Here is a 26,145-nt window from a genome sequence, read left to right on the forward strand (position 1 = left end):
GAGTACTGCACTCCATGTTAAAATTAAATATAGAAGTGATATGTTTTAGACCAGAGTACAAAAAGAAAGGGGAAATTGGAAGAATTTGTTCTAATTTTGCAATTTGGAGAGACTGTCTCTCTAATAAGATACCAGGTTGTGTCTGGGACCAGGGATAATATACTTAGAGAAAAACTACTGGAAGAGTCAAAACTTAGCCTTGGTAAAGCAAATAAAATGTGTCAAGCAAAGGAAGTTGATCAGTCCAGCCTGAGTCTTATGGTGCTTTTAGACAACCCCCGCAAAGCCCATAATTCCATGGCAGCTCACACCTACTGCCAGACATACCACCAAATTCACCGGCCTACCAGCAGCCTTGTGAGCCAGATGGAGCAATTCTGGGACGCAGGTTTGACATCCCTGATCTAGGGACTAAATAAACTCTCAGCATAGTGAAGAATAGAGGTGAAAAAGCCCACACATTCCACAGTTCAAGCTCCTTGGAAAACTCCACTTGCTTAAGGCATAAGCAAAGAGAGGAACTGGATAGGCTCATTGTTCTGGGAAAGACATAGCGAGCAAAAGATCTAGCAGAGTAGAAATGCTCATTTGTCATTGTGCATAAAATCTGTGTTCATGTGTAGACCCAGAAAATAAATAACAAATGTAAAAGGAGAACATATTTCATAACTACAAGAGGACAAATTTACGGAGAAATGGCTAATTTTACACTAATACATATGCAATACACCCCTGAGAGACATTTTCTTCAGGCTGTTGTTTGGGTTGCAATCACAGCTTGGTCTGTTTCCCAGGGGGGAAAAGTAATTCCATATGAGGGGAAAATAACATAGGTAGCAGAAGAGCTAACTTGGGGAGATGTACTGGTAGATCTTATTAATGGCAAGGTTACCAACACACTTGACTCAATGACCAAGGAAGAGGTACAAAGTTTCCGGTGAATATGAGATTCAAATTGTAAAACAGAATATGCAAAAATGAAGAAATTAAAGAGGTCCTGTCATTAAGTACTAGGGTAGTAATTGTTACCAGCCTTGGCCATTTTCATGGGGTTCAGATCAAGTTACAAAAATGTTGCCAAAACTCAAGCTCCAAAGCCTGTTTCTGAATAACTGCAAAATAAATCTTTTGCAAACACTACAGCTAGCCTGGTCAGCATAGTAAAGAAAGCAATGTGTTAAACCAGCTAAACAAGTAACGAGATAAAATTAAACAGATCAACAGGCCTGAAAAGTCTTAAAAATAGGTCTTTCAAATATCAGGGGTTGGCAAATTTTCAGGAGCAGTGGGTCAAATTAGCTGGGCCCAGGAGATTTCAACCTTTACGGAAGTAAGTTGACTTATGCAGATGACCTAGTGCTCCTCACCAGTGAGCCTGACCAACTCCAGAGGATCCTGAACATCAGCTAGATGGAGCTCCACTTCAGTGCATATTGACTGCATATTGTCTTCCTGCATATTGACTGCAAGAAAAGAAACACCATCCTGGCCACTGCCATCAAAATCCAGGATAAGCCCATGAAGTGCTAGAAAGACAGCAAGAGCTACCTTCACTTGGGCATACCTACCAGCCACTGGGTGGGACAGACACCAGAGAAAACCATCTGCAGGACTGCACAAAATGCTCACAAACTCAACTCTTCCCTGCTGCCCCTTCTGCTAGCAGAAGATTGCTGATTTGCTGATTGACACCCTAAACATCTTCCTCACCCCCTGCATATCATTTGTCCGGAGAAGCTCGGTATTTCCCTGATGCCTCTCAAGAAAGCAGCTGGTGAAATCAAGTGTCTGCTCAAGAAGTGGATGAACCTGCTGCTATGGGTCAGCAATGAGATTCTGCACATCCCTTACTGGCAGGGGAGTGCCAACATCCCTCACATGGGAGTTTTCTGTGACACTGCAGTTGGCACCCATGCCTTTTGCCTCCTGACCTGCCTCAATGACCAGGTGAGCAGCACTTCTACTTGTGTCTTGAAGGCAACCACTAAGAGGAGGATTGCCAGGCTGCCACCCAATAAGGACATGGCCATGTTCCTGAATGGGTTGCTGGAGGGTGAGTTTGGGTGAGATGGTGGGAACTTAGTCTTGTTGTGGAGTTGAGCCTGCAATACCATGCAGTGACTCAGGAAGTGCATAAGCTACTGCTGGACATGGTGTGAGGAGTGTCAAGAGCTGGGATCTTGCTGCTCCCAGCTCCAACATCCAAACATATGACTATCACCCCTTGCATCAGGAGCTGCCTGCGGAGGTTCCTGAAGAACAACGTGCAGGCCAGTATGCTGATGACTTGAGGACAAAACCTGACCAAGGCAAAGTCTTTGAGGTCGCTTCAAAGTGGAAATCCAGCAACCATCTCATGCCCCATGGGAATTTCATGTGCTTTACAGACATGCACTTCATCAATCAGGCCCATCTTAACTGCCTCCTGCTCAACAGTGCCATGCACTACAGACACCAAGACAAGAAGTGCTGGAGGTACAGGTATGAGAGTGAGACCCACATAAGAACATGGCAACTGTGTCACAACACTGTCCATGACCAGCTGGTGAAGGTCATCTCTGTGTCAATGAGATAGTAGCTGTGAACCATGCTGTCCCAAGTTGTGACAGCCAGCTACACCTGGACATTGTTGTAACAGATAAAGACAATAAAAAGGTCCTAATGATCAACATGACAATCCCATTTGAGAACCAGTGGCAGATTTTCGCCAAACCCTGGAAGCAAAAGCTGTCCAAATACAGACTAATACCCTAAGGGAAAAGGGGTAAGATGTGACAGTGCAGGTGATGAGTGTTGGAGAACTTGGAGTATGGAACCCAAGCCACAAGAGCATCCCATGAGCCTTCAGAGTATTCTGTTCTTATGCAAAACCAATGAGGTGCCTCACAGTATCTGATATCATCTGATGGTCAAGGGACATTTAAATCGAGCACATCACAGGCCATTACCAATATTAAGACAGCCGCTCGAGACCACTGGCCAGAAGTGAGACCAAGGGGATGGACTGAACCCCTCCCACATATACCGCTGACTGCCAAACCTCTTAATGCCTCTGAATATTCCCCAAGCCTGCAATTATAAACTGTATGCTAAAACCATTGTCTAAGAATGTATTGCCACCTTACAATTTTGTACTGATACAGCTACCGTGCATGGGGTCATACTTCTCTTCCTATCATAGCATGGCATTAGAATCTCTTAATCCTCTATATCCTGGACTAAAGTAGGCTGCATGATTGCATGTCTTAGATTGCATTAACAAATACCAACTGTGTACCCAGGTAGCTACCATGTGCACAGTCCTATATTATTTTCCAGCTCACAAAGCCATGTAAATAACCATGATTTTTAACATTTTCTAATACAGTTTTAAATCTATTCTCCAATAGCCTATCTGTGTGGACATTATTCCACACTCAGGGCATTTCTGGACCGTTCAATTACAGCAAAACAAAGTATTTATGCTATCTCTGAAACTGAGAGTAATGCAGGCTGTAAAAAGCAGATACTACCCCTAAATCAGGAGGTAATGCACATGGAGCAAATACAGCAGCATGTTTCAGCACCTGAGCACTACAGCAGACATACCTAAGAGTGCCTTTGTGTGGCTTACCTTAGTTCAGAGTACCGAGTTAAACCAGAAAAAGGCAGCATTGGTGTGGACTAAGTGCCCACAAGGGGAACATGACATCCCTATGCAGGCAAGTCCAGAGTTCTCTCTCAGACAGAAAGGAAAGAAATAGTGGTGGGTTTGAACAGGAGAATGGGGGGCCCAGAGTGCAACCTCTCACTGAGAAGAGGGAATGAGGAGTCACATCAGAGCTCCTAACAGGAGGATGGGGGAAAAGAGGGGGAGCGTGCAGAGCATTTTGTATTGCATATGTTAAATTTTCCTTTCATGTTGCAGTTCTGTAAAATAAATTGCAAGAAGGTGTTGTCCCTATGTACAGTAGTACATGAGCAAGAGGAATGTCATTTAAATACATCCATGAACTGTACAGATATGTCTTAGTTTACCTAGTTACATGGCAATCACTGTTAGTCACAGAGATACAGTACTTCCAAGTGAACAGGAAGTTTTTATTACTAGATTTTCCTGCTTGCTCAGGCAATGACGCGCAACATCGCTTTGCTGATATCATAATTACATCTGTAATATGAAACTACACAGCCCCTTTCTTCCACAATTAAATGACGCAATTGGTTGTTTCCCAATTTATATAACATAACCAGGTTAGTCTGAAACCAGGCAGAAAATAAGGAAGGGCGGCATTGTTGGATTTGTTTTGGGATAAGGCCTTTGATTCTGGGATCCTACAGACTGTCCAGGCTCCTGGCCCCACGTGAAATATCTGATGCTAAGAACAGAGCACCAGTTTGATTAGGATTTTGTCTGGCTGCAGACCCCAGCCCACCCAAAGGGGCCCCCCAGGAAACTGCCGTGCCCCAATCAACGCTGTGCTTCACAACGACCCCAACTCATGCGGACGGGCACTCCAGAACGAGCACTGACCTTCTGCACTCGCCCGTCAGCCCACTGCGCCTTTAAGAAGCGAGCGCATGCGCACTGGGAACGACGTGAGGGAGCAAAGTTCCGGGCGGCGCGGATTAGGCGAGTGTGGCCTGCGTGCTTGCAACTCGCCGGCACCCCGCGGGGGGCGGGGCGCTGAGCGTGACGTGAGCCTAACCCGGCGCTCTCCCAGTCCCGCCCCAACACAGTGCGCGCGCCTGGGGGGCGTGAGGCTGTGACGTAAACGCCCCGTCCGCCAGCAGCCGCCTGCCGCCCCCTCGCGGCGGGGCCAGAGGTCACGTGCCGCCGTCCGGCCGCAGCGCAGTGGGGGTAGTAGCGAGTTGCTGTGAAGAAGCCGAGTGAGACCTTTACCCCGGAACGGTGCAAGTTGGGGAAGGAGCCTGTGCAGGACAAACAGGGGCTGGGACGGCAGCGGCGCGTGGTAGCGGTACGTAGTAGCAATAGCAAAATGCTTGGTAGAAGTAGCAAAATAAAGGATCTTCTTTTGAAGAAATTTAGTTGGTCTAATAAAAGATATTAGCTCTTCCACGAGTCCTGATTGCTGGTAGCAATAGGACATGTACTGCTCTGGAGACAGGGATCTGTTTTGTAGGCGTGTTGGTCCGGGACAGAAAGAAATACAACACTCTTGGTTCAGAGGTGATACCTTTTATTAGACCAACGAAGTTTGCTTAGGTAGAAAAATTCAGTTTTGCACAGGGGAAGTTGAGGCTGGAAGTCTATTTCCCTGAGTCTGTGAGAGTCCTTTTTGTGCAAAGTGGAGTTTATTTTCTACCTAAGAGGACTTCCACAGTCTTTACTTTCTCCTTGATGAGGAATGGAAAAGTACTGAAAGGAGTCGGGACAGGGTGAGGGATATGGGTGAAGGTCCAGTGAGAACAACACGGCGGTCTTCAGGATAAGCTTATCAGAAAACTGCTTGTTACGAGGCAGGCTGATCTGTATGTGATTTATCAATATATAAAGAAGTCTGTGCTTTTTTTTCTGTTGAGAATGAGCTGCCTGCTCCTTGTTGTTCTCCCATGGCCAGGCAAAATAAAGTGCTTCTGATAGTCAAAGACTGATTCTGTCTAAATTTCCACATTATCCTCAGCCTGAAGAAAGGTGCGTATGCCCAAAAGCTTGCAAAGAATTTTTTTGGTATTTTTTTTGTTGGTCTAATAAAAGGTAGCACCTCTGAACCAAGAGCTACAGAGATGGGCAGTTCACCCCAGTGGGACCTGCTAGTGGTGACTGGGATCCCAAGATCTGGGGAAATTGGTCTTTGTTGTAGCAGACAGGAACAAACTGAATAATTTTGGCAAAAGTACACCTAGATTGCATGTGCACCAAGGAGAAGACTTGAGATTTGCATTCCCTGAGTGCAGATGCTGAGACCAGGAGGGAACAGGAATCCTGCTGGTAAATGGATGGCTGGGCATGAAGCTTTTTGTATCAGAGTCAAGAGCTGTAGCATAGCTAGCGGGGTGTGACTAGATTGCTGATTTTGAGAGGGCCCAAGAATAGAGGCCACTGCTGCTGCCCATGGGAGAGAAACTACCTGTTACCTCACTGGTTAAGAGTGGCACAAGGACACCCTTTGAGTTTGCCATTTGAAGTTTTAGTTGTGGGCCCCCTTAGCCACTTCCTGGTAGGAAATTAATTTGGACTGGCAAGACATACTTTTTAGGACCAGCAGCCAGTCCCACCTCCCACAAGTAGTGGCATTAGCAGACTGCTTCAGGGATTGTGTATGGAGGAGGGAAGCTTGGAGTTCCGTTCAGCAGGTCACACAGAAAGTGGAGTTTGTCAAAGGCAGTAGAAAAGGAAGAGGTGGTGGAAGAATTAATACTGTGCCCAGGTGCCTTTCAGAAAATAGGAGTCTTTCATCAGTGTTTGTCCTTAATAGTCCTGTATCTGAAGTCCTTGACTTCAGAAAACCCAACTTTGACAAGTTCAAGAGGCTTGTCAGTCAGGCCCTTAGGGACCATGACACCAGGGAGATGGTAGTTCAAGAAGAGTGGTTGCTTTTCAAGGAAGCGATCCTCAGTGCACAAGCTAAATCTATTCCAACATGGAGGAAAGGCAGCAAGAAGGCACAGCAGCCGCCCTGGCTCTCCAGGGACCTAGTGGACCTCCTACGGCTAAAAAGGAAAGCCTACAAAGGATGGAGGACAGGATTCACCTCCAAGGAGGATTATTCTGCACTGGTCCGGTCCTGCAGGGAGCAAACCAGGAAAGCCAAGGCTGCAACTGAACTCCAACTAGCTTCAAGCATCAAGGACAAGAAAAACTCCTTTTTCAGATATGTGGGGAGCTGGAGGAAAAGCAAGGACAACGTTGGACCCCTGCTAAACCAGATGGGGCAACTGACAACTGACGCCCAGGAAAAAGCCAACCTATTAAATAGGTACTTTGCGTCAGTCTTTTATCAGTCCCATGGGACGCCCGTGCCTGCTATGGGACAGGGAGATCCGGGTGATGGGGATCCCCTACCCTCCATAAATGCTGACCTCGTGAAGGAACACCTTGAGAAGCTGGATACCTTCAAGTCAGCCGGCCCCGACAATCTACACCCCAGGGTACTCAAGGAGCTGGTGAGCGTCATAGCCCAGCCCCTGGCACGGATGTTTGAAAACTCCTGGCGCTCTGGTGTAGTGCCCGAAGACTGGAAGAAGGCCAATGTGGTGCCGATCTTCAAGAAAGGGAGGAGAGTGGATCCGGCTAACTACAGGCCCATTAGCCTGACTTCTATCCTGGGGAAGATCTTAGAAAAGTTTATTAAGGAGGCCATCCTTGATGGACTGGCCCAGGCTAACATTCTAAAGGATAGCCAGCACGGATTTGTTGCGGGTAGGTCTTGTTTGACCAATCTCATTTCCTTCTATGACCAGGTGACCTATCACCTGGACAAGGGAGAAGAGATTGATGTCATATATCTTGACTTCAAAAAAGCTTTTGATCTGGTATCCCACGATCACCTCTTGGCCAAACTGGCCAGTTGTGGCCTTGGCTCCACCATGATCCACTGGCTGGGAAATTGGCTCCGTGGTCGGACCCAGAGAGTTGTAATTGATGGCAGTCACTCATCGTGGTGCCGTGTGACCAGTGGGGTCCCTCAAGGCTCTGTCCTTGGACCCATACCATTCAACATCTTCATTAATGATGTGGACATTGGAGTCAGGAGTGGACTGGCCAAGTTCGCCAATGACACCAAACTTTGGGGCAAAGCATCCACGCTAGAAGATAGGCGGGTGATCCAGACTGACCTGGACAAGCTCAGCAAATGGGCGGACAAGAACCTGATGGTGTTTAACACCGAAAAATGCAAGGTTCTCCACCTTGGGAGGAAAAACCTGCAGCATCCTTATAGGCTCGGCAGTGCTACGTTGGATAGCACTACAGAAGAAAGAGACTTGGGGGTCATCATTGACCACAAGATGAACATGAGCCTGCAATGCGATGCTGCAGCTAGTAAAGCGACCAAAACGCTGGCTTGCATCCATAGATGCTTCTCGAGCAAATCCCGGGACGTCATTCTCCCCATGTACTCGGCCTTGGTGAGGCCGCAGCTGGAGTACTGCATCCAGTTTTGGGCTCCACAATTCAAAAAGGATGTGGAGAAGCTTGAGAGAGTCCAGAGGAGAGCCACGCGCATGATCAGAGGTCAGGAAAACAGATCTTATGATGATAGGCTGAGAGCCATGGGACTCTTTAGCCTGGAAAAGTGTAGGCTCAGGGGTGATCTGATGGCCACCTATAAGTTTATCAGGGGTGACCACCAGGATCTGGGGGAACATTTGTTCACCAGAGCGCCCCAAATGATGACTAGGTCGAATGGTCATAAACTCCTGCAGGACTGTTTCAGACTGGACATAAGGAAGAATTTCTTTACTGTCTGAGCCCCCAAGGTCTGAAACAGTCTGTCAGCGGAGGTGGTTCAAGCACCTACATTGAACACCTTCAAGAGTAAATTGGATGCTTATCTTGCTGGGATCCTATGACCCCAGCTGACTTCCTGCCCTTTGGGCAGGGGGCTGGACTCGATCTCCCAAGGTCCCTTCCAGCCCTGATGTCTATGAAATCTATGAAAATCTAGGGCAGATATACTCTTCATCCTTGGCACAGTTGACAAGGAAATGAGCAGACCTTTTCTTTTTGAGGTTGTGCAAAGATGCACCTCATGCTGGTTAAGTGAGCCTTAGTAGAGCTGGAAGAAGCATGGCAGACTGGGATTTCAACATCCAGAGGTGCTTCATCACGCATTGTATCCATTTCTATTTTCAATGAGTACAAAAGTTTGTAGAGGGGAATTGAGAAGATAATGTGTTGACCAGTTCAGCAGATGTGTTGACTAGTTTCATTCCCTCCAAAAAGTTCTCATAAATGATTCTAAAAAGTGCCTGGCTTTTTCTTGCTCACCTGCCTCTATTGTAGTCTAATATTGGGAAAATATATACGACTTATATTATTTTGCAACGTTTTAATTTACTTGTGTAATGGTTTATTGGCTTGTAGCCTGGAATAAATGCCGTATTGAGAAATAAATATCCATTTCCATAATTATGCTCTACTGTGACAGCTGTCATACAGTGACACTTCAATCACCAACATATCCAATCCTCTCTGGCCACCTATGTGAGAAAGTCTTAAATATCTACAGTGATGCCATTTGTTCAATCACATGTCCTTAAACTGTATAGGAACAGTAATAGGACTCCTGTTTTCAAGAACTTTAGGTATTTAAATCAGCCATTTAAATTCATTCTCCTTGGATTCCTTTTTCCGGAGATCCCTTCCAATCCTAATTTTCTATGATTTTTTTCTTTGAACTCAAACAATTTACATTTGGGTTAACTCAATAATGAAGACAGCTTTTGAAACACAAAATTGGCAATGTGTACATTTCCATACGTTATAAGGTCAGAAGGCATAATTACGAACATCTAGTCTGACTTTCTAGAGACTGTCCCCCAAATCCTTAAAGGTGTATATACTTGGAAAAACTAAGAAAGGAGATCCTTACTAAGTTGAATTGGTTATTAATGCCAGCAAAATAATACCCAAGGTAACCAAAAAAAAATGTTGTTTGTCTGTCTGTCTTAATGCACTTGGTGCTTGGAGAGGTTAACATTTTACAGAGTTCAGATGAGTATAGAAATAGGAACACGTTTACTTTATACTAGTCCTGCAAGTCAATGAGATGATGGGCTTTTTCTTTTTAGATTGGGTTTCTACCACATCCATCACTGTGAAGTTTTTTGGTAGAGCAGACTCAGTGAATTTTGAATAGAGGCTTCCAGTCCTTTTCAGTGTTGAAATTCAGAGGAAGAGTTCAGGAAAACAGAGTTAGAGGTGTAAAATTTTTCCTCATTTCTGGATCTGATTGATCACTTTCCTTTCAGAAAAAAATGTGTTGCTAATACAAGGGCCTGACAATGTATTATCTCCTTTCTTCCTAGAGCATGACACACACCATTGCCTCATACTGCTGCTGTCTCTTATCTCATATTGAAAACATATTTTAAATAGGAGTCCTTAGCGCAGTGCCGTTTTTGTATGTTGCTGTCACTGGCATATCTACCTTTTTATTTAACTGTATCTCACTCATATGTGTCCCTTCATCTTGGATTGTTCAATGTAATAAGTATTTTTAATATAGTATTTTACATGTTTTGAGGCCTATTCTGCCTTCTGTTAATATGGTTGCAATTTATGCTGATGTTAGAATAGGGCCTTCAGTATGTTTAATTTTTTTTAATGGAAATGACAAAAGTATATCAAATTATTCAAACTAAGCATTTTAATATCTATTATTTTTCTCTCTTATTGATGTTTATCATTTGCACATCATGTACCTTGACTAATTGAAGCAAACCAGGTAGTTGTGCTGCCTGGTGTTCATATATGTAAGTGCAGTACTGTTTGTGTTGTCATTGTTATAGAAGGATCTTTAAACAAACTGTTGCTTTTTACTGATATGTATTTTTTTAATTTAATTTATTTTCAAACCCTCATTTTGGGTACCTGATACTGAGTTCTGACAAATTATGCACGTGAGTAAAACTGTATGTGTAATGGTTGTATGATTAAGGGACCTGTTACATGTTCAAATTAAAGCTGGAGAGAACTAGCTGTAGAGTTGTTGCACATTTTCAAGCACTAACTTTATAGCTTGTATGTTCTCTATAGCTGGATAGTCATTTTTATCATGTAATAATTACTTTGCACCTATGGCCGGTCTAAATTTATTATGTGATTGACCAGTTAATTGCATGATATATGTAACATGTAGTAGTAGGGGCCTACGATTATATACATTATGCAAAGCTTTCATGGGGTAAATTCTTACCTATCAAAATAAATGGAACCCCTATTTTGCCTTTTTTTTTCAGTTGTATAAAAAAATAGTTTTTATACTTGCTGTTCATTATTATTCTTCAACTGAAGTGAGGTCAGAATTCCACCTCTTTTTTCTTCTTTTTATTTTATTCTATTTGCTTCTGGAGTATAAATCCATCTTAACAATCGTTTGCAATTGAATGTCAGTCAATGCAAAGCAAATTCACTTGTGCTAGAGAAGAAAAAAATGTTATGGAAAGCTCTGATACCCATTTTAGCAGTAGTCTTTCATTTGTGAGGGAGGAGCTGAGTGAATAATTTTTTTGGGAAATGTTTTTGTTTTCATAGCTGTTTTCCTGAGAAGGAAGGGGGTAGTAACTGGTACTAGCCTAAAATCTGGAGGACCTGGGTTCCATTTCCTGCTATAAAATTGATATTATAGGTAACCTTAAGCAAGTCACTTAGGCATTAGTTGTATTTTGCTTTACATGCTTAAATAGTATGTATATAGCTGCAGAATTGCAGTTTTTGGTAGTCATGCACAGTTTATGATTCTACATTTCCCACTCTAGTCTACTAACCATGTTCAGTATATCTGTTTTCTGGCTGGACTGCTGTACAGGAAAATAAAATTGCCCTAGTACGTATGCAGGGAAGAACCTTTCAAAGCATTATCTGAACATGGCTAGATTTGGTCAAGAATTAGGGAAAGAAAGGAAGTGAATTACACTGGCTAAAACACTCTTGATGCACATTAACCCCACACTCCATGTTATAGTACCTACCTAAATCCGAGGTGGCTCTGCATTTAAAATGACTCCCAAATAATTAGATTCTGTGCATGGAAAATTTTATAAATTTGTTACAGTTTTTCATGTATAGAATCAAATTATTGGAGGGTTGTCTTAAATTCACTCTCCCCTGCACACTGCTGCAGCAGGTAAAGTAGTAGTGTGAGGGGCAGGTGGTGGGGTTGTCAAGCAGCTTTACCCTTACCATCTGCCCCTGCTTGCAGTTCTGGCACCTTCTTGCCCCCTTTTGCCTGGTCCCCCTTGCTGCTTGCTCCCTCCACCTCTTTTCACCCCACCTTGTGTAGCCTCTTCCCTGCTCTGGGGCCAGGTTGGACAGCTCCTGCTCCAGCAGCTGTTACTGGGCTGGGTCTGAAAATGTGCTCCATGCCCCCGGCTGGAGTGGCACCAGAGTCCTGCCAGACCCAGAGCAAATGTAAACGATGGGGGACAGCTGTGGCTTTGACCCCAAGGTGGGGCCAGAACTGGAGCTTGAGCTATACAGCAACAGCCACTCTCCCACTACCTCATACTCAATTCCAAGATGAGAGGGTTTCCCCCCATATTAAATGGGGAGGCAAGAAGGGGGACTCATCTTCAACTTGAGTAAATACTATATACTTATTGCTGTGAATCTTTGACTAATATTCTGGCCTTCAATTGACTGAAGGGGAAATTGGACCACTGGGCAGCTAAGCAGAGGAGACATGCGAGGCCAAGAGAAAGGGTAAAATATTTAGAGATTTATGGCTTGGTGGGGTGGCTGCTTGTCTCAGGCTCTACCTGATTACTTACAATTCTTCTAACACGGGGATGGGCAAAATATGACCTGTGGGCCAGATTTGGCCCACCAGGTCATTTCATCTGGCCTGTGGGCACCCACCAATTAATTGTACCCCACTCAGTCCCCACACTTCAGTCCCACCCTCATGTGTGGGAGGGCCCCAGGAAGCACACACAGCTTCTGGATGGGGCTGCTGCTGCCACTGCTGCAGCCACTGGGGGACCTGCTCAGTTTCCCTAGCCTCCAATGGCCCCATCTCGTGTCCCTGCTACAGCACTTTCTCCAAGCACCAGGTAGAGAAGCTGCGGTTGGGCAGAAGCATGGGGCTGGGGCTGGTGGGAGCCCGGGGCCCATGCTCAGTGGTGCAGTGGGAGCACAGAGCTCAGGTGAGCTGGGCGTAGGTGTGTGTGGTGTTTGTGGGACGTGAGGGACTGTGGGCAGATGTGGGGATCCCCCCCCCCCGTTTACCATGTTCCCCCACATGGTGCACAACCCCTGCCACCGGTGGTAACAGCAGCAGCAGGCAGTGGTCTATTTGTGGCCTTTGCAGGCACAGCCACCAGGTGGCACACAGCTCCAGGCAGTTTTGGGAGCTGCACATAGTGGCAAGGAGTGGAGCCAGGCCAGACCACCTTTATTGTGCAGGGCTCACATGGAGCTCCCAGCTCTTGTGTGCCTTCCCTGTTGCCACTTACAGCTCATGGAACTCTGGTGGAAGTGGCGGGGAGCCCCATCCCCTGCTTCCCGGTGGAGACCTGACAGCTGCACATGGGAGTGGGGAAGACTGCCAGGTCTATTGTACGGGGCTTCCCCTGGGTCGTACCTGTGTCCTGGGAGCTGCATGTGAACCATGCACGATAGAATCATAGAAAATTAGGGTTGGAAGGGACCTCAGGAGATCATCTAGTTTAACCCCCTGCTCAAAGCAGGACCATCCCCAACTAGATCATCCCGGCCAAGGTTTTGTCTAGTCAGGTCTTAAAATCCTCCAAGGATGGACTGTCCACAACCTCTCTGGGTAACCTGTTCCAGTGTTTTACAACCCTCCTAGTGCAAAAATTCTTCCTAATATTTAACATAAACTTTCTTTGCTGCACCTTGTTCTGTCATCTGCCACCACCTGAGAACAGTTTAGCTCCATCCTCTTTGGAACCACCCTTCAGCTGGTTGAAGCCTGCTATTAAATCCCTTCTGTCTTCTCTTCTCTGGACTAAATAAGTCCAGTTCCCTCAGCCTCTCCTCCTAAGTCACATGCCCCAGCCCCATCACTGTTTTCATTGCCCTCCACTGGATTCTCTCTAATTTGTCCATATCCTTTCTGTAGTTGGAGGGCCTAAACTGGACACAGTACTCCAGATGTGGCCTCACCAGTGTTGAATAGAGGAATAATCGCTTCCCTTGATGTGCTGGCAACACACCTACCAATGCAGCCTAGTATGCTGTTAGCATTCTTATCAAGAAGGGCACATCGCTGACTCGTTCAGCCTACTGTAACTCCCAGGTCCTTTGCTGCAAAATTGCTGCCTGCACAGATGGCAGCTGCGGGCAGTCCCCACAGCCTGTACTGGTGCATGGGATTGTTCGGTCCAAAGTGCAGGACTTTGCACTTGTCCTTATTAAACCTCATGAGATTAATTTTGGTCCAATCCTCCAATTTGTCTAGATCTCTCTGAATCCTATCCCTACCCTGCACCCCTATCTACTACTCCCCGTAGCTTGGTGTCATTGGCAAACTTGCTGAGGGTGCACTCCATCCCATCTTCCAGGTCATTGATGCAGGTACTGAACAAAACCAGTCCCAGGATCAACTCCTGGGGCATTCCACTTGATACCGGTTGCCAACTAGACATCAAGCCATTGATTACTATCCTTCAAGCCCAATGATTCAGCCAGTTTTCTATCCATAGTTTCATAGTTTCATAGTAGCTAGAGTCGGAAGGGACCTAGGTAGATCATCTAGTCCGACCCCCTGCCTTGGCAGGAAAGAGCACCGGGGTCAGATGACCCCGGCAAGGTGCTCATCTAACTTCCTTTTAAAAATCCCCAGGCTAGGAGCCTGCACCACTTCCCCTGGAAGCTGGTTCCAGGCCCTAGCCGCCCTGACCGTGAAGTAGCGCCTCCTAATATCTAATCTAAACTTACCCTCCGCCAGCTTGTGACCGTTATTCCTGGTCACTCCTGGCAGCGCATGGGGGAACAGGGACTCCCCCAATACCTGCTGATCCCCCCTGACCAGTTTGTAGCAAGCCACAAGGTCCCCCCTTAACCTTCTCTTGTGGAGGCTAAACAGGTTCAGGTCCCGTAGCCTCTCCTCATAAGGCTTGCCCTGCTGACCCTTGATCATACGAGTGGCCCTCCTCTGAACTCTTTCCATATCGTCCACGTCCCTCTTGAAGTGTGGCGCCCAGAACTGGACGCAGTACTCCAGCTGCGGCCTGACCAGTGCCGCATAGAGGGGGAGGATCACCTCCCTGGACCTGCTCGAGATGCATCTGTGGATGCATGACAGGGTACGGTTGGCCTTCTTGACTGCCTCCCCACACTGCCGGCCCATGTTCATCGTGGAGTCAATGACGACTCCAAGATCCTTTTCCGTCTCCGTGCTGGCAAGAGGGGAGTTCCCCAACCTGTAAGTGTGGTGCCGGTTCTTCCTCCCCATGTGCAACACCTTGCACTTATCAGTGTTAAACCCCATCCTATTCTCATCCGCCCACCGTTGCAACCTGTCAAGGTCAGCTTGTAGCCTATTGCACCCTTCTAGTGCACCCACATCCCCCCACATCTTAGTGTCATCAGCAAACTTGAACAGGGTGCTTTCTACCCCCTCATCCAAGTCACTGATGAAGATGTTGAACAGTGCGGGCCCGAGGACCGAGCCCTGCGGAACCCCACTGCCCACGTCCTTCCAGGTCGAGAAGAACCCATCCACTACCACCCTCTGGGTGCGGCCCTCCAACCAGTTAGCGACCCGTTTGACTGTGTGGGCATCGACACCACAGTCTCCCAGCTTTTTGATGAGGACAGGGTGAGAGACAGTGTCGAAAGCCTTCCGGAAGTCCGGAAAGACTACATCCACAGCAACCCCTGCGTCTAATGATTTGGTGACCTGATCGTAAAAGGCCACCAGGTTGGTCTGACAAGACCTGCCACTGATGAACCCATGTTGGTTGCCCCTGAGCATACATTCCCCCGCAAGGCCCTCCTGGATGTGTGCCAGGATAATTTTTTCAAAGAGCTTACCCGGGATTGAGGTACAGTTTATTCATCCAACCCATACTTCCTTAGCTTGCCTGTGAGAATGTTGTGGGAGATCATATCAAGAGCTTTGCTAAAATCGAGGTATACCACATTCACAGGTCTCCTCACATTCACAGAGCCAGTCATCTCATCATAGAAGATAATCAGGTAGGTCAGGCATAACTTGCCCCTGGTGAGTCCATGCTGACTGTTCATAATCACCTTCTTCTCCAAGTACTTAGAAACAGATGACTTGAGAATCTGCTCCATGATTTTTGCAGGGATTGAGGTTCCAGGCTGTAGTTCCCTGGATCCTCCTTTTTCCCTTTCTTAAATATGGGTATTATATTTGCCTTTTTCAATCATCTGGGACCTCTCCTGATGGCCATCATCTTTGAAAACTCATGGCAAGCAGCTCTGCAGTCATATTGGCCAACTCAGCACCCTTGGGTGCATCCCATCTGGCCCCATGGACTTGCAGATGTTCAGCTTTTCTAAATAGTCTGTAACCTGTTCTTTCACCACTGCTGGCTGCTCCCCTTCTCCCCAGACTGTGCTGCCAGGTGTAGTAATTTGGGAGCTAACCTTACCTGTGAAGACTGAGGTGAAAAAGGCACTGAGCACTTCAGCCTTTTCTGCATCCTCTGTCACTAGGTTGCTTTCCCCATTCAGTAAAGAGACCCAGACTTTCCCTGATCTTTCTCTTGTTTCTACAAGTATGTCAGGAACCCTGCTTGTTACCCTTCACATCCCATGCCAGCTGCAACTCCAGCTGCAGCCCCCAGAAGGGGGCTTTGGCCTTCCTGATTTCATCCCTGCATGCCCAAGCAATACTTTTATACTCCTTCCTAGTTGTTTTGCCCAGGTTTCCACTTATAAGCTTCATTTTTTGTGATTTAGTTTACTGAAGAGTTCCCTGCTAAGCCAAGCTGGTCTTCTGCCATACTTGCTAGTCTTCCTGCACATCAGGTTGCATAGACGACGCGTAGGAGGGGCACAGGGGGCACATACCCTCCTTGAGATTGGCCGCCACCAGAGCTGCTGTCAGCTTCTGTGGGTGGTCGCTGCCCCTGCTACCAATGCAGCTGTGGGCGATCCCCACTTGCTGCTCACCACCGCTGACAGCAGTTGCAGGCAGTCCCTGCCTGCCGCTCAGCACTCCCCCCTACCGCCCACGCCACCAAGACCTCTGTGGCTGCCCACTTGGCCCACCCTCGCTACTGATGTCACTGTGACAGCCTGTGGGCAGTCCCCGCTCACGACTGCCATGCCGCTGCTGCGGATACCATCACCACCGCTTGCAGGTGGTCACTGTGTCCCCCAGCCTCTGGCGGCACGTGTCGTTCATGTCAGGATGGTTTGTTCCTGCACTCCTGGTAAGGCTTCTTTAAAGCATAGCCAGCTGTCCTGGACACCTCTCCTTCTCAGTCTGGCTTCCCAGGGGATCCTGCCTGTGAGTTTCATGAGTGAGTTCAAGTCTGCTTTTCTGAAGTCTAGGGTCCTTACTTTGCTGCTGTCCATCCTTCAGTTTCTCAGGCTCCTGAACTCAAATCATCTTGTGGTCACTGCTGCCCAAGTTGCTCTTTACTAGTATGTTCCCCACCAGTTCTTCCCTGTTTGTGAGCAGCAGGTCAAGAAGAACATGGTCCCTCATTGACTGATTCAGCACTTGCATCAGGAAGTTGTCCCCAATAGTTTCCAAAAACTTCCTCAGTTGCCTGTACACTGTGGTATCATCCTCCCAGCAGATGTCAGGGTGATTTGAAGTCACCCATGAGAATGAGGGCCTGTGATTGGGAAACTTCTACTAGCTGTTTGAAGAAAGCTTCATCCATCACTTGTTCATGTTCTGGTAGTCTATAGCAAACCCTCATCACAACATCATCCTTGTTGTTCTCCCCTCTGACCCTAACCCAGAGATTCTCAACAGGCCTATCTCCAGTTTCATATTGGACCTCCGAGGAATCGCACAGCTTTTTTACATAAAGTACAACTCCTTCTCCTCTTCCTTGCCTGTCCTTCCTGAAGTTTGTACCCGTCCATGACCATGCTGCAGTTATGAGAGCTGTCTCACCAAGTCTATGTTATTCCAATCATGTCAGCTCTGTGACTATGCAGGTGACTTCCAGTTCTTCCTGCTGGTTTCTCAGGCTCCGTGCATTTGTGTACAAGCACCTGAGGTAACTAGTTGATTGTCCTAATTTCTCAGGAAGAATGAGAACACCTTCCCTGTTGTCCCTTCCTGCTTGCTCTTCTTCCAGGTCACCCACTTCTTTCAGGTCTTTGGGTCTCCACCACCCAGTGACAGGTGGACTGGCCTGGCTCTTCTCCTTGCCCAAGGGCCTGCTGCTGCTGCTGCTGCTGCTGCTGCCGTCACTGGTGGGAGGAGCTGTGTGCTGTGGGGGGGCCCCACACCCCCAACACCCCATACACACCACATATACCCCCTCACAATCTTTACACAGACACCCATCCTCAAACACGCTCCACTGTACGAACAAACCCACCCCTGCAACCACACACTAAACCCTCCCCCACACACCATCCCCCCCCACAGAGCCATGCCCCTCCACAAATCACCGTCCTACAAACCCCATACCCTGCTCTGACACCATCATCACAAGCATTATATTGGTACCATAGACACAAAATAGGCAAAGCTGATTTCTTACTCCTTGTGTGCTCTGCTCTGTAATCAATATCACATCACCAGCCATACCAACAAGATAGTCAGTAAGTTCTGTATTTTCCTGTCCAGGGTTCTCTAACCTCAAGAAACAAGAGAGGTGCTATTGTCAGTAGCCAGCTGTGCGTCAGACTATGGCTGTTGTTTAGGAGACCACTAGGATATTATGATTCATATTGGGCCTACTGCAAGGTCAGATATTCATCAAACACTAGTGGTTCACTGGACTAGCATTGTTAAAGTATGTGTTGCCAGCGCTACACGGTGTGGTAATATGGAAAGATTGAAAGATCAGGTACCTGTTTATATGTTAATAACAGCCACAGCCCAAGTCCAAAGTGCAGTCTGAACTTATGCCTTCTGGAATCAGAGTAGGTACCTTAAGCACTCTACTGCTATGGCCCTTTGGACCCATACACAGGATTTAATAGATTTTTTTTCCCTCAGTGTTTTAAATAACAAAATATTGCATCCCCAGATTGTCTCTTGATAAGGAATTTTTTTTAATCTGATATGCATTTCAAACAGCTTTTGCATTGCAGAAATACTGAAGTGGAAGTCCTGCCAAAGTGGTGATGATTATACAAAGAGTAGTACTCAGCTCACGCCCTGGTATGTATTGTCTTTCAGTGGTATAATAGTCAAGTGGTCTAATCCTCCAAAATAAGAAGGGAAATGACAGAAAATAACTTGATATGCACAGTAAGATGGCTGCAGTAGTAAAGGAGGTTTATGATGAAAGTGTATTATAATATAGATTATAAAATGTTAGGTAAGAAAAAGAATTGTGTGCATGTACCTGAGTCAAGTGTATATTAGTGATTCATAAAAAGCAGTGTCTATAGCCAAAAGACACACTATCAAGGATTGCTTTTTAGATTGATAATGTCATTATGTTTTACTTTCTGTTGTTTGCAATTGACGCTGACTCTTACAAGACTGTAAATAAAATGATTTACTGACTATTTTTGTCCGTTTGGTATCGGCAAACTTTCCAAGTCCCCTTCTTGCCATGTTTAGAAGGGGGCTTAAAATGGACACTTTCTGTTGTTTTTGTTTGCTTCCTTGCTTATGCACTTACATCATTGTGCAGGCCATTTCAGGTCTTAGAATAGTGCTTGCTAGTTAATAACTGCTAAAGAACAAATGGAAGAGGACTTCAGAGATTTTTGATACTTTACTCAATGTGGAAGTAGTACTGACAGGTCTGGGCATGAGTGACAGCACTTACAGATGGGTGTTCTTCTAATGCAGCAATGACTTACTCTCCAGAAGTTCTGTAATCACAAAGAAAAACAACCCTTTCCAATAAATGATCTTATTCTTGTAATGTCTATAATGTCCCAAATTCTCAGGCTAGGGTAAACTATGCTTGGAAGGGATCCCCAAATTCTGGGATCCTTGACATAAGTCTGTGGCATCCTCTGGACTATTCTTATTTCATTATAACCACTTATCTCCATCCTTTCAGAGGAATAGCTAAAATGTACATGCACTTTGATCATATACGTCCTTTCCCTACTAAGACTATTGTGCTATACTGTATTTTGCAGTATAGAGATACTGAAACTGTCTTTAAACAAGCTACTTTAGTTACTGGAAGCAGAAGGGTCAAAGGGTTTAGAGCATAGATTGAAGTTAGGGTGTTCAGCCTGCGATATTGAGCTGCAAGTCAGCTTATTCTTTCCTGAGGGAGATCCTTTAAAAGACCTTTATAAAAATTAATGGGGAAACAGAAAAACTAAATTAAACTTTTTAAATTTCAGACTGTTATTCAAGGTCTGAAACGTGGCTACTATTTGTATGCTTGAAACTAGGTAGACATGAGCTTTTCATTTATTTTTATACAAAGGAATTAAACATAAAGGTCTTAATTTTAAATGAGGTAACTGTAATTCTCATTTAAATTGTTTTTTACTCCGTTTAAAATATCTAGGTAAAACTGGTGTGCCAGTGCCAGAAAACTTCCAAACAGAAGAGGTCACAATACCAGATAAAATCCAAGAGGGACAAGTATGTGTTCGAACTCTTTACCTTTCTGTGGATCCTTACATGGTAGGTATAGACCTTGAGGCAAAATCTGGAGACTTGCAAAAAAGGATTGTACATCAGTGCCATGCATAATGTTTAGTACAAACCACAAACCCAAATTTATCTTTGGTATAGCTCCATAACTTACTTCACTTCAATGCAGTGATGCCAGGGAAGAATTTGCCATTCATATACATGCAGCTTATATGTATACAGCTGTATAGCAGGGTTTGGTAGTGTTTTCTGATGGGGTGGGGAGACTGAAATGACCCAGCTTGGGTCAAAGGTTGGTAGACATTAGGACCCAGCTGCCACTGCCATTTCTTCACACTGCAAAGCCAGGATGTGATGTAGCAAATGTCCCCTTCTGCTAGAATCCCAAGCAGCCCAGTGTGGTGCAGCACAGGCAGATCTCCCCTCTGGCAGAGCCCCAGGTGGCTGGCTGCAGTGCTGTGCAGGGATAACTCCTTGTCACTGAGTGCTGCTGAAGCCACAGCTCCGTGGGCTGTATATTGTTGGCTCTTGGCCTGTAGGACCAGAAGAAAACTTTTGAACAGAACTCTTCTTTTCTTGATGTGCCCAAACGGCAGTTTTCCAGCCAGTACATGCTGTGTTTGGCATTTATGCACATTTTGCAGCTCTTTCCTATGTAACATGAACACATAAGCATCTGCACAACTACTGAGCATGAGCAATGGGCTGTGCACTGGTTTGGCAAGGTGGGCATCAAGACGCTTTTTGAAGATTGCCGGCGTGGGTGACTGTACCACCTCTGGGGGAGTCTGTTCCAGACTTCCCTTGGAGGACCTGGATAGTCTAATCAGTGGGTGGTAGTCCGAGCACAGTGCTGTGAAGTCAGAGAGGTGTAGGCTCAAACACCTGCTTCCTGGGTAGGAGCCTTAACCCCTCAGGTGCTGAGACAAAACCAGAAGAGGGTTCTCTTCTCTCAGATGCGTACTAGCCATGCACTGTTGCTACGTAGAATTCTGTGATTTAATGTATACCTAGCCTACAGATGTATGTAACTGTGTCCCTTCCTGGTCAGTGTATAGCCTACCATACATGTTCAGTAGCTGTATAGATACATGCATTCACACTGCACAAATAATAAAACCATAAAGTATGCTTAAATGCCAAAAAAGCTGCTTACTTGGAAAAGTACCATCTGGGCATGTAAAGTAAAGTAGAACTCTGCCCTTTGTGTCTGGCTTGGTTTCGTGATAATTTTGCCTTTGTTTTTGTTTTTAAGCTGAATGCCAGATAGGGTGAATACTTTCCTCTTGAGAGGAAGGAAAAAGCCATCTCCACTGATGCAGTGGAAGGGTGGCAAAAATCAGCCAACACAAATCAAAAATCCCCCATTTCCATAAATGGCATAGTTTCATAGTTGTTAATCTGCTCAGGTCCCTTCCAACCCTACCAAGTCCAACCCTGCCATGGCAGGAAAAAGTACTGGGGTCAAACAGCCTCAGCAAGGTGTTCATCTAGCCTCCTCTTAAAGACCCCCAGGGTAGGAGCCAGCACCACTTTGCATAAAGTTAATGTGCCTTTAACTTAAAAAATTTGGTAGCTGTATTTACTTAAGTAGACCAGAATCTCTCCTACCTTGGATGGCTTAAAGGAGCAAAAAGTGGAAAATACTTCATAAGGAAGTAAAATACTTCATGAGGACGTGTCCAGCAAGACTGTGTCATGCTTCCAACCAAATCTGCCAGTGCCCCTATATAATATTATGTAATTAGTAGTTGGCATTTTCTGAAGGTTGCCTTGAGTCTAAAAAGTTTGAGAACCACCAACCCTAGGATATCAGGCCGGTGATATTATCTTGAGATTGACCCTTTTATCTGTACTATACATAATAGAAACAGTGCCACCATCATTTATCCAACTAAAACGCAGAAGAGTTAGATCAAGAACTATGTGGGAGGAAGGGGTGGTAGAGAAGGTAGGAGAAAAAGAGGAAGTTCCTGTCTGACATTTTTCCAGTTTCTGTTTCAGCAGCCACCTGTGACTCCATATCCATTTTCAGTGTTCATTTCAAAAGAAGAGAGACAGACATACTTTAAATTTAAGGTCTAATGAGGTAACAGAACTTGCATGGCCCAAACATTTTCACAGAATGAAGATTTAGGAAGTCAGATACAGATAGTAACACTAAAATCTCACATTTCAGATAAATTAAATCTGTAACACTATAAACCGAGCATTTTAGGGACCTAGCTTGATGGACTATTAGTAATAGTCTGCACTATTACCTGGAAGACCCATATTTGGATATGTATGTGTCCTGGGTTCTTATTCCATGAAATGGCAGGAGTAGGGACTGTGTAAAAGCATTGTTTTCAGACCTTTGTAGTAGAAGAGTACCCTTTGTTCCTTGCCAAGTGTCTTTTCATCCCCTTCTTTAAGAGGATAACTGGGAAGGTGGATAAAGGGGAAGCATGGGCAGATCCACCAAGGGGGAACAGAGGAATGTGGTCATTTGCCCCTTTTGTGTGTGTGGTGTATACATGGTGAGTTCTCTGAGCTCATTAGGGGTTCCAGAAAAAGCCACACTACTTTGGCATGGCTCAAGGAGTCCATGGAGAGACACCACTGCTGTTCACCCCACCTGTTCCTTGCCGATGCAGAATTTGTCAGCAGTGGCAGGTTCTGGGGTCACGTTAAAGCAGCAGCTCTGGCAGAAGATGGGCTGACAAGCCAGTGAACTCAAGAGTTCAGTGCTCATGTGCTGCAGAGCCAAAGCAAGGCGCAGCAGCAGCACTGCAGTCTCGGTAGAGGGAAGCAATAGATAACAATTTATCTTGACTTTAGTAAGCCTTTTGACCTTGTCCCACAAGGCAATGTCAGAAACAAACTAAGAACAATATAAAATGGTGTAAAAAATTGATAATGGTCAACTCCACAAGAGGAAATTCAATAAAAAGAAGTGCAAAGTACTACACTAAGGAGAAATCAGATGTAGTTATACAAAAAAAAAAAAGGAGGCTGTACTGCCAGAAAGGATCTGGGGGGTTCTAATAAGCTAGAAATGGAGTCAGCCATGAACAAAAACTATGAAAAATGAGTTGACCAGGTGTGCATTTATGACAGCTATTTTTTCAGAAAAATGAAACAGCCCTCCCTTTGTGCCTAAATGAACACATGAAAAGAGAAATAAAAATTTAACAAAAGAAGTTGAATGCAGTGTCTTCACTGAAAGATTTGCTAGAAAATTTTGTTTTATGTCTTTTTAAATGCACATCACCCAAGGTTTATTCAACATAAAATGAAGCTCCTGCATTTTATTCTACAAGAAGCCTTCATTAAAGCCTTGCTTTTCAGCGCTATCGTATGAATGAAGACACAGATGCTGAATATCTCCAGGCTTGGCAGCTCTCTGAGGTGGCTGATGGTGGGGGCATTGGCATTGTGGAGGATAGCAAACATACACACCTTGTTAAAGGAGATTTTGTAACTTCCTTCAACTGGCCCTGGCAGACCAAAGCCATTTTAGATGGAAGTCTGCTCCAAAAGGTAATATAATGAATTATAGAAAATTCAGTTAACAATAACAGATATAGTTTTTCTTTAAAAAACCTCCCAAAACTCTTGCTTTTTTTTTATATAACAATTAACTCTTGTCTCTTTAATTAAGGACAAAGCAGTGCTGATAAAATAACCAGTATCCTGCAAGACAGATCAAATCATGCATGCAAAGTCTACTTTAATTTTTCCTTTCTAGCAAAAATAAAAATAAATTCCTTTCACTGTCACTAGACATTCTCAGGTTGATGAATTGGTTAAGTGCATTTCTAAAACTGTTAAAATCTGACAGTTAATCATTCAAATTTCAGGTAGATCCCTTGCCACCTAAGAAAAACAGATTCTTGATTTAACATTTTCTCCCTTTAATACAAAATGTTTTAATTCATTAACCCTGTACTTGAAATCTTACTCACAGAAAGTAAGAACTCTTGTTTTTTGTAGTAGCTATAACTTGAGGCCACTACGCATACAACATATAGTATTCAAACTCTAAACAGAAGACTATTGTAGTTTGAAGTGGTGTGTTCTACCTACGTTTTTTTGTTTTAGCATTGTTCATGCCATTGACCCCAGCCTCCAGATTTGACAGCCTTTCTATGTCATCCTTCAGGTTAGCACAGAAATAGAAAATCATCAATAATCATGAAAAACCATTGTCTGTCTGCTTTCTGTCCCTGGTGTAATTTCACATCTTACCTTGTGGTCGCTAAGTTTCCTTAAGCTTGGTATAAATGACTTTATGCAACAAAAATAATTGAGGTCCAAGTTTAATAACCTTTTTATCAAAGCATTATAAGTAGTTAAGTCAATAGTCACATCTGTATTTTATCCAAACTAACTTTTATTTTTATATAAATTAAATACCCTAAGTTATTGTATATTTGTTGAATGATAAATATGGCCATCCTAAGATCAGTCAGACAACAAAATAAGCCCTAAATTCTTTTGTTTTTCCTTAGCTGAATCCACAACTCGTAGATGGACACCTCTCTCACTTTCTTGGTGCCGCTGGTATTACTGGGTTAACAGCCTTACTAGGAATAAGAGAGAAAGGACATGTGATTCCAGGTGCCAATCAGACGATTGTTGTTAGTGGAGCTGCTGGTGCCTGTGGTTCTTTGGCTGGTCAGGTAAAAAGGAAATGGTGTTTGTCATTTTGCAATTTACATTGCATTCTGCTCTTTAAGTACCTGTGCCTGGAATTCTGCTGGTTAAATTGTTGATGATAGTGGATGACCTGTTTTGTTTATTGTGTTCCTGAAGATTGGCCGCCTAGAGGGCTGCTCCAGAGTGGTGGGAATTACAGGTACGGATGAGAAGTGCTCCATTTTGGTCTCAGAAATGGGGTTTGATGCTGCCATCAACTACAAGAAGGGAAATGTGGCAGAGCAGCTGCGGGACCTTTGCCCAGCTGGCGTGGATGTGTACTTTGACAATGTTGGTGGAGACATCAGTGATGCAGTTATCAGTCAGGTGATTGTACCAACTATCTTGTTTATTTCTCCCTGTGAGCACAGTCTTTTATGTGCTGTTTGGAATAATACTGTATTTTAAACCAGACTAAATTCACTTCCAAAGGCTAGAACAACCTTATTACTTCCCATTTTCCTGAAATGCTGAATGTGATTCCAAGTCAAATTGGTCCAAACTTCTGAAATAAAAGCCTATCACATTGGTTTGGTTTATTGCCCTGTGAAAAGAAATTTTGCAGTGTGATGCAGGAGTCTCGAGCCTTATTTTTACATTTGGTGTCTTGCTGCCTTAGCCAGCAAAGATCAGGGACACCTTAGAAACAATCTGTATCTGATAAGATGGTTACTTTTTTTTTCAGTCTTGGTCCTCTCTGTCTGATTTAAGGGCAGCATTGCTGGACTTAGTTCTTTACCCGTCCTCTTCAGCAGCATTATGAGGCTTACAGATGGGGATGATAGAAAGCAGGGCCTCTTGTCAATACTTGTGTAAGGGAAGGAATTGGTTCCCTTTACCAGGAAAACCTTTTATGAGAAATAATCCTGAGTAAGATTTACCCAGCTTGAGTGGTAGGTTGTTTTTTTTTTTTTTCTTACTCAGAAACATCAGTTAGGTCTCCAAGGGGGGAGGAAACCAATCGTCATTGTTTTATTCAACCTTTAGCAGAAGAATTTTTCAGGGCATAATCTGACACCTGCTAGATTTAGTCTGGAATTAGTAAAAGAAAGAAAACTAATTATAACTGCTAAATCCACTCCTGATGCATGCT

The 26,145-nt window shown here is 44.8% G+C and overlaps 2 protein-coding genes across 3 annotated transcripts in view; one reads left to right on the forward strand and one right to left on the reverse strand.

The window, feature by feature from the left end:
* The window catches only part of MIDEAS (mitotic deacetylase associated SANT domain protein), a 155,727-nt gene extending 151,113 nt beyond the window's left edge, over positions 1-4,614 (reverse strand). Inside the window, exon 1 of the mRNA XM_090033309.1 lies at positions 4,514-4,614. The gene's annotated coding sequence lies outside the window, so the exon portion shown is untranslated. The remainder of the gene's footprint in view (positions 1-4,513) is intronic.
* A 178-nt stretch (positions 4,615-4,792) lies between these two features.
* The window catches only part of LOC149871821 (prostaglandin reductase 2-like), a 28,835-nt gene continuing 7,482 nt past the window's right edge, over positions 4,793-26,145 (forward strand). Inside the window, exons 1-6 of one of the 2 annotated variants that reach the window (XM_090033315.1) lie at positions 4,793-4,958; positions 18,876-18,959; positions 20,284-20,402; positions 23,703-23,894; positions 24,866-25,036; positions 25,170-25,379. In XM_090033315.1, coding sequence (XP_089889441.1) covers positions 18,923-18,959; positions 20,284-20,402; positions 23,703-23,894; positions 24,866-25,036; positions 25,170-25,379 — 729 coding nt within the window. In that variant the 5' untranslated portion in view covers positions 4,793-4,958; positions 18,876-18,922. The remainder of the gene's footprint in view (positions 4,959-18,875; positions 18,960-20,283; positions 20,403-23,702; positions 23,895-24,865; positions 25,037-25,169; positions 25,380-26,145) is intronic. The other variant, XM_090033314.1, reaches the window with a different exon arrangement.

Source organism: Crocodylus siamensis, chromosome 2 (genome assembly GCF_052110815.1).
Source record: "Crocodylus siamensis isolate JL-2025a chromosome 2, ASM5211081v1, whole genome shotgun sequence".
Classification (NCBI taxonomy): Eukaryota; Metazoa; Chordata; order Crocodylia; family Crocodylidae; genus Crocodylus; species Crocodylus siamensis.